Source organism: Tachypleus tridentatus, unplaced genomic scaffold (assembly GCF_004210375.1).
Source record: "Tachypleus tridentatus isolate NWPU-2018 unplaced genomic scaffold, ASM421037v1 Hic_cluster_1, whole genome shotgun sequence".
Classification (NCBI taxonomy): domain Eukaryota; kingdom Metazoa; phylum Arthropoda; class Merostomata; order Xiphosura; family Limulidae; genus Tachypleus; species Tachypleus tridentatus.
In genome coordinates, this window is record NW_027467777.1 from 26,031,426 (window position 1) to 26,041,003 (window position 9,578).

Below are 9,578 nucleotides of genomic sequence, written 5' to 3' on the forward strand. Positions count from 1 at the left end.
TATTTATACAGATATATCATAAAAAAATACAAAGAGTATTGAAACATTGTGAATTTTAAAACGAAATAGGGTTCCTGTTATAAAACTTAATGAAACGATAATTAAAACCGCAATCACAAATTTATAAAATGTTATCCTTAAATTGGCTTACACATAAATGTATCAGTAAAGTTGCTAGCGTAGAAATTAAACTTTACAAATTTGTGATTGTGGTTTAACTCTTGTTTCATTACATTTTGTAACAAACATATAAAATTTAATTCATACTTTATCAGCTTTATACATTTATCTGTGAGCCAATTTAAGGATAACATATTATACATTTATGATTGTGGTTTTAATTAGTGTAAAAGTTATAGCTATCAATGATATGGTAATGTTGAAATGTTATAGATGTTATATCCATTCCATGGACATATAAAAACAAAGACAAATAAACCAGAAAAGAATTACAATTTTAATGCAAAGTATGGATTACTGTAGAGTGCTATAAGAAGTGTAAAAGGTTCACATACAAGTAAAGTTGGATACATTTGAACGACTTTCTATCCCTAAATGAAGCAGACTAAATTTGCCAACGAAAGTATGAATTAAACAAACGTTTTAATATCTATCTCTAGTGTTACGTTACTTATTTGTGTTCTTCTGATTACTTTTGTTTTGGATAATTCTTGTACTAATTCTACAAATAACCAACGATACATACGATTCATTAAAATTTGAATTATTTTTTCTATATATTTATATTATCAGTCTAATCAAAAACACATTGGGTGTGAAAATAGGTGTGGCCAAAATTCCTTTCTTCACGCCTAAGGTGGTTTTTTATTAGATATAATGACGTTTTGTCAGCACACACCAACAAACCACAGTAATTAAGAAAATGACATTCGATAGTAACCAATATTAGCTTTAGAATTGCTACCCCACTGTTCAGACCATACCTGTATTTTATAGAATTACGAAATTCATTAAAATATATGGTGGTAGTTTCCTCTCGAAAACAGTAATAATAACTTCTTTTATAGTAACGCTATGGAATATAGATTAACAGTTTCTTGTCATCATAAGTATGCACTTGGTACAACCATATCCTGCATAATTAGTTACACTAATTACTTAATCTAATCTCATGTAACACTAAACTTACTTTAATTTGGATAATTTCATAAAATTTAGTGCATGTGTGCTTAGAATTTGGCAATGAATGATCAATAATAACCGCCCACTCGTATGATTCTGGAAACTACTAATCTAGTTTGCTTGATCTGAACAATACATTCGTATTTGTATCTATAGATTTGCCATCTTTAATCTGAATAACAAAAAACTGAAAGAGATACTCTCTTACTCTTAAATGAATTTGTAGTAAAACCTTTAGACCGATAGCTCCAGAGAATTTTTGCATAAGCGTGCGCAAATCTTTTGGTCAAATTTGAACGATTTTTGTTAATATATTAAGTCCAAATTTGGCACATGATTATAGGATGTAAAGATCTGTCAATGTACCAAATATGAACAAAAATCCATTAAAGTCAAGTATGTTTTTCTGTCAAAAAAAATGAGAAAAACAGATTTTATATTTCTTGTATTTCGAAATGGATTGCCTTAATATTTGGCAATTGAAGTAAGGGTCCAGTGGAACCCATCCACTGAAAATATATCCTATTTTCGATTACCAAATGCGAACAACAAAAAGTGTGAAATCGCTAAAGTATCACTACTGTTAATAACATACATTGTGTCCAGCAGGCCACTCGACAGGAAAAGTGTTTTAATATAAAAAAAAACATTTCAACAGCAAATCTATGTAACAAATAAAGTTATTGTGTTTTTTATCTGAAGTACATAAATCTTGTTATTCAAAATCGCTTTAACTTTTTTCTTTCATTCTATTGAATGAAATGTAGAATACCAAACACTACTTGATTAGGTTCAACATGTTTGGTAATTTTAAACGTGTTCAAACCTTTTAAACAGCGTTCAATAAAACTATCAGTTAACTGAAAGGGGAAACTTTGTTTTGTGAAAAATATTTTATGTTTTGCACTTTTTTATGGAAACCTGAAAAGGAACTAACTACACCATAGGCTCGGTGAATTAAGATGTGAACAGGAACTAACTACATTATAGGCTCGGTGAATTAAGATGTGAACAGGAACTAACTACATTATAGGCTGAGCGGATTAAGATGTAAAAAGGAACTAACTATATTATAGGCTCAGTGAATTAAGATGTAAAAAGGAACTAACTACATTATAGGCTCAGTCAATTAAGATATAAAAAGGAACTAACTACATTATGGGCTCAGTGAAGTAAGATGTAAAAAGGAACTAACTACATTATAGGCTCAGTGAATTAAGATGTAAAAGGAACTGACTACATTATAGGCTCAGTGAATTAAAATGTAAAAAGGAACTAAATATATTATAGGCTCAGTAAATTAAGATGTAAAAAGGAACTAACTACATCATAGGTTCAGTGAATAAAGATGTAAAAAGGAACTAACTACATTATAGGCTCAGTGAATTAAGATGTAAAAAAGAAACTAACTACATTATGGGCTCAGTGAATTAAGATCTAAAAGGAACTGACTACATTATAGGCTCAGTGAATTAAGATCTAAAAGGATCTAAGTACATTATAGGCTGAGTGGATTAAGATGTAAAAGGAACAAAACTATATTATAGGCTCAGTGAATTAAGATGTAAAAAGGAACTAACTACATTATAGGCTCAGTGAATTAAGATGTTAAATGAACTAACTACATTACAGGCTCAGTGAATTAAGATGTTAAATGAACTAACTACATTACAGGCTCAGTGAATTACGATGTTAAATGAACTAACTACATTATAGGATCAGTGAAGTAAGATGTAAATTAGTTTAATTTTGAATTCAAAAGATAAAAACTATCGAAATGAAATTATTGTGCAGTAAATTTTTGTTTACGATAACACTTAGTACCAAAGATTGTAGCTTAGTTAAGTATCTTGGTGTCTAAAAGTGAAATATTAACTATTTGCTCTTCTATTGGAAACTTGATGTTGTGGTGTTGACTATTGGAATTCCTTAATATCAAAATATTCTTAAAATTACAAATGTATAGTAGTAAGTGTTCGGGACAAGATTCCAAGAACCTATTTTTCCTGATGGTAAAAACACATTTGCTAAACCTGGTGCAACCCTTGAACACAACATTCCGTCAAGTTGTTCTAATAATTTAATAAAGATAGGATTAGTTATAACCATAACAACATGATAATTATGAAAAATTAAATTATTATTTAACTCTATTTAACGGTATATCTGTATATCAAGACTCAAAGTATAGACCAATAACAAAAACACGTTCGTCAAAAATTAGTTTAAATATGTCTTTGTAATATTCAAAATTGTTTCTTACCTTAAACGTATTACTTGCATGGATTCAAATACAACCACTGAAATTCTGCTAATTCATAAGTAAAGGTACATAAATACACATGATACAGTTGGTCTAGTAGGACAATTCAAGGTAACCCATATTCCATCATGAAAACCACATAATGGATATGTACAAAATAAAACAACCGAAATTTCGTCTACGACACAATGTGTACAATGGAGAGCAGTCACCACAACTGTCTGGAGGCAGTGAAGGATGGTATAGATGTGGGATGTTACAGATTTCAACACCCACATTTCGCTCTCCTAATTTTTATTTTTTTTTATTATTTAATTATTCTTTATGTTAGTCTGGCGAACGGAGGTTAAGACTAATAAACGGTGTATCCCCACCGCAATATGGCTCTTACTTCTCAGTCATCTCCAAAACCTAGGATACATTTATTTATCCCACATTATAGCCTGTACCCTAGGGATCATTTCGATTAGTGCGTCATTTTGTATATTTGTTTGAGGTTGTTTTTGTTTTTATAACAAATTATATATATATATGTATATATATATATACATATATATAATGGGAAAAACAGTAATATAGGCTCAGCTAAAGGGATTTTTCCAGTAATATCCGCGAATCTTTAGAAATAATAAAATCTTTAAGAAATTATAAATTTTTAAATAGAGATCAAGGTCCGGAGAATATCTGTGTAAGAAAGTAGGGAGACCTCTGTTATGTACAAAGGTAAACTTATACACAAGCCACATGACCTAGCTGTGAATGAATAAATATGATACTTGTCCCTTGCAATTTCACTTCTGATGATGAACTGGTAAACGTCAAAACACGTGTAGAGGGTATGAATTAGCCTGAACTAAAAAACTTTCTAATTGTGTGTCAATTTTTAACGTTGTGTTTTATTTGTTCGTTATTCTAAAATGTGTTTGTTTCGTCTTGTTACCTGGTTACATTTCTTTGAAATGTTCAATTATTCTGTATAAAGTAATATTATAAAACAAAACTTACTTTGATGCGTTACCTCATTACAATTCTATCAAGTGCACAATTATTCTGTATAAAACAACGTATTTTACGGAATAAATCGTACCTACTTTGTCTCGTTACCTGTCTCGTTACCTGGTTACAATTCTTTGAAGTGCACAATTATTCTGTATAAAACAACGTATTTTACGGAATAAATCGTACCTACTTTGTCTCGTTACCTGGTTACTACTTTCATAAAACGTATATTATGAAATAACTGATGACGCTCATAAAATTCTGCAATACACAATACATACTTTCAAACGTAAAATTCACTTGTCGCTTGGATACAGATTTTCGGATCGTGTTGTATAGTTTAATATATGGTCATTCTCCTGAATATGATATGCTGCAAAGAAACGTTTGTTATCAAAGATTTGACCTTAACGAGAACGTAACTCTTAATAAAGCGCGATGAATTTTTATTATCTAAAGCAATAAATCAATCTCTGTGAAATATTAACTATCTAGTTACACGTGACTTTATGTCTACATAGAAAAATCATATACGAAGCTCTCATAGTCGTAATTACATTACAAAACACGTCCAGTCGAAAAATTCGTGACGTTTATTAAAGCTGCGATTAAACTGATAAGAACTGTTGGTTGTCAGCTGTTTCAACATGTTTTGTTTTGGTTGACATCTGCCTGTAACCATATCACTGATATATGATTATACCTTGAGAAAAGGATTATCATATCTAATAACATCAATGTCATGTTCGAAGTCCTCATGGACACACACAATAACACCAATGTCATGTTCGAAGTACACATTTTTTTAAATTTATTTTCATATTCACAGTTGTAGAAATAGTGAGTAGCTCTTCAATTTGGTTTACTTAGTTAGGCTAATAGTTGTATATTATTTAAAGGTAAGAATAATATGGAAAAAGTAGATATAAACATAAAACCAGCCATTTAGTCGAAATTCTTAATACCACTGTTGTTCTTTTATCTGACAACAGGGATCAGCAATGGTTAATCCAGTATATCCCTGATTGCACCTTAAACACTTGGATACGTATATCACTAATGAAGTATTTAACGGGTGTTGTTTTTTTTAATTAAAGGTGAATTGTGTGTGTAAATGTTGGATACTTTTCTTCGTAATTAGGAAAGAAGTAGTTCCTAAGTAGACTAAAGGTGGTTGAATATGATACTACAGTTTCTATGCACACCTCTCAAAAGATGGTTGAATATGATACTACAGTTACTATATAAGTTACTAAATATGGTTGAATACGATACTGCAGCTGCTATGCACATCTCTAAAGACAGTTGAATAAGATACTACAGTTACTATAGATGTTACTAAAGATGGTTGAATATGATACTACAGTTTCTATGCACATCTCTCAAAAGATGGTTGAATATGATACTACGGTTACTATGGATGTTACTAAACATGGTTGAATACAATACTGCAGCTTCTATGCACATCTCTAAAGACAGTTGAATAAGATACTACAGTTAATATGGATGTTACTAAAGATGGTTGAATATAACACTACAGTTACTATGGATATTACTAAAGATGGTTGAATATGATACTACAGTTTCTATGCACATCTCTCAAAAGATGGTTGAATATGATACTACAGTTTCTATGCACATCTCTCAAAAGATGGTTGAATATGATACTACAGTTACTATGCACATCTCTAAAGACAGTTGAATAAGATACTACAGTTAATATGGATGTTACTAAAGATGGTTGAATAAGATATACAGTTTATATGGACATCTCGCCGAATATGGTTGAATAAGATAATAGAGCTAATATGGATCTTTATAAAGATGGTTGAATATAACGCTACAGTTTCTATGGACATCTCTCTAAAGATGATTGAATAAGATAGTACAGTTACTACGAATGTCTTTCAAAAGATGATAGAATAAAAAATCACAGATATTATGGACATCTGTCAAAAGATGGTTAGATAAGTTTAAGTCCGATCAAGATTCAGTCTGTGCACACCGATTGTAGTTAAACAGTTTTCATAGTGTAAGGATACTAAAATATGATATTTTAAATACCAAACTACACTATTATACGAAATTATAAATTATACTGTCAGACTTGCATACAGTATATTATAGAGTGTTAGAACATGGTTAAAATATTAGAGGAGTCGTCTTAATTAAACTGGTGTAGACTTCAATCATCGTGGAAAGTTATTAAAATTAGAATAACCCACAGCATAAACTATTGGTTATTGGTTACATAGCTAGCAGTTACTGAACATTGCTTTTGGAAATGTAGTCTGTTTAAATGTTTTTAACGCTTTGATAATGTTAATATAAGGTATGTGATCTTGATAGAACTTTGATAATGTTGATATTAGTTACGTGTAGATGTAGATAACACTTTGATAATGTTACCACTAGGTATGTAAATAGAACTTTGATAATGTTGATATTAGTTACGTGTAGATGTAGATAACACTTTGATAATGTTACCACTAGGTATGTAAATAGAACTTTGATAATGTTACTACTAGGTATGTAAATAGAACTTTGATAATGTTGATATTAGTTACGTGTAGATGTAGATAACACTTTGATAATGTTACTACTAGGTATGTAAATAGAACTTTGATAATGTTGATATTAGTTACGTGTAGATGTAGATAACACTTTGATAATGTTGATATTAGTTACCACTTTGATAATGTTGATATTAGTTACGTGTAGATGTAGATAACACTTTGATAATGTTACTACTAGGTATGTAAATAGAACTTTGATAATGTTGATATTAGTTACGTGTAGATGTAGATAACACTTTGATAATGTTACTACTAGGTATGTAAATAGAACTTTGATAATGTTGATATTAGTTACGTGTAGATGTAGATAACACTTTGATAATGTTACTACTAGGTATGTAAATAGAACTTTGATAATGTTGATATTAGTTACGTGTAGATGTGGATAACACTTTGATAATGTTGATATTAGTTACGTGTAGATGTAGATAACACTTTGATAATGTTGATATTAGTTACGTGTAGATGTAGATAACACTTTGATAATGTTACTACTAGGTATGTAAATAGAACTTTGATAATGTTGATATTAGTTACGTGTAGATGTAGATAACACTTTGATAATGTTGATATTAGTTACGTGTAGATGTAGATAACACTTTGATAATGTTACTACTAGGTATGTAAATAGAACTTTGATAATGTTGATATTATTATACGTGTAGATGTGGATAACACTTTGATAATGTTGCTACTAGGTATGTAAATAGGACTTTGATAATGTTGATATTAGTTACGTGTAGATGTGGATAACACTTTGATAATGTTACTACTAGGTATGTAAATAGGACTTTGATAATGTTGATATTAGTTACGTGTAGATGTGGATAACACTTTGATAATGTTACCACTAGGTATGTAAATAGAACTTTGATAATGTTACTACTAGGCATGTAAATAGAACTTTGATAACGTAACTACTAGGTATGTAAATAGAACTTTGATAATGTTACTACTAGGTATGTAAATAGAACTTTGATAATGTTGATATTAGTTACGTGTAGATGTAGATGACACTTTGATAATGTTACCACTACGTATGTAAATAGAACTTTGATAATGTTGATATTAGTTACGTGTAGATGTAGATAACACTTTGATAATGTTACTACTAGGTATGTAAATAGAACTTTGATAATGCTGATATTAGTTACGTGTAGATGTGGATAACACTTTGATAATGTTGATATTAGTTACGTGTAGATGTGGATAACACTTTGATAATGTTACTACTAGGTATGTAAATAGGACTTTGATAATGTTGATATTAGTTACGTGTAGATGTGGATAACACTTTGATAATGTTACCACTAGGTATGTAAATAGAACTTTGATAATGTTACTACTAGGCATGTAAATAGAACTTTGATAACGTAACCACTAGGTATGTAAATAGAACTTTGATAATGTTACTACTAGGTATGTAAATAGAACTTTGATAACGTTACTAATAGGTATGTTAGATTAATTATAAAACTTTTTATAGGTGGTTTCTTATGTTTCTGTTACAAGGTACGAAATAAAATTATCTTACCAGGCTCTTAGCATCCATGTTTATTCAGTCCACTTTCTGACCAGAGTAACATGATAAAAGATAAAAACTTAGGCTTAATCTTATATTATCTATTTAGGTTAACAAAGAACAGGTTTATCGGAAATAGTGTCATTCTATGATACAGAACGGTGGTAGACAAAGCTTTAAAAATACTGTCGTTACGACACATGAAACAATACATACGTTACAGTGATAATCATAACGTCATAAGGTTTGCGTTCAATGGATGTGTGTACTGAGATAAAAATAGACACAAGTTGTTTAAATGTTCTTACAGTTCCAAAACTGATTTACTCTATAAAGGTTTAATGTATGGAAGTTGGATTATATTTACTGTATCTTACAGTAAAAACAGAAAAAAAACAAACAAACCATACAGTACAGTCAAAAGGTACCTTTATCACCACCTGGACACGCTGTCACTAAAGGCAGAACTTGTATTGTTCCATTAAAATACAGTAGTAATATAAAGATGTATTGTACTGTTGAGTTACATAGTAATATAAATATGTATTGCACTGTTGAGTTACAGTAGTAATATAAAGATGTATTGTACTGTTGAGTTACATAGTAATATAAATATGTATTGTACTGTTGAGTTTAGTAATATAAAGACGTATTGTACTGTTGAGTTACAGTAGTAATATAAATATGTATTGTACTGTTGAGTTACAGTAGTAATATAAAGATGTATTGTACTGTTGAGTTTAGTAATATAAAGACGTATTGTACTGTTGAGTTACAGTAGTAATATAAATATGTATTGTACTGTTGAGTTTAGTAATATAAAGACGTATTGTACTGTTGAGTTACAGTAGTAATATAAATATGTATTGTACTGTTGAGTTACAGTAGTAATATAAATATGTATTGTACTGTTGAGTTACAGTAGTAATATAAAGATGTATTGTACTGTTGAGTTTAGTAATATAATGTATTGACGTTGATTGTACTGTTGAGTTACAGTAGTAATATAAATATGTATTGTACTGTTGAGTTTAGTAATATAAAGACGTATTGTACTGTTGAGTTACAGTAGTAA

General features: G+C 29.7%; 1 protein-coding gene across 1 annotated transcript in view; it reads right to left on the reverse strand.

The window, feature by feature from the left end:
* The window catches only part of LOC143241732 (sodium- and chloride-dependent glycine transporter 1-like), a 29,498-nt gene extending 20,854 nt beyond the window's left edge, over window positions 1-8,644 (reverse strand). Inside the window, exon 1 of the mRNA XM_076484958.1 lies at window positions 8,516-8,644. Within this exon, the coding sequence (XP_076341073.1) occupies window positions 8,516-8,533 (18 nt within the window). The 5' untranslated portion in view covers window positions 8,534-8,644. The remainder of the gene's footprint in view (window positions 1-8,515) is intronic.
* Window positions 8,645-9,578: the final 934 nt, after the last annotated feature.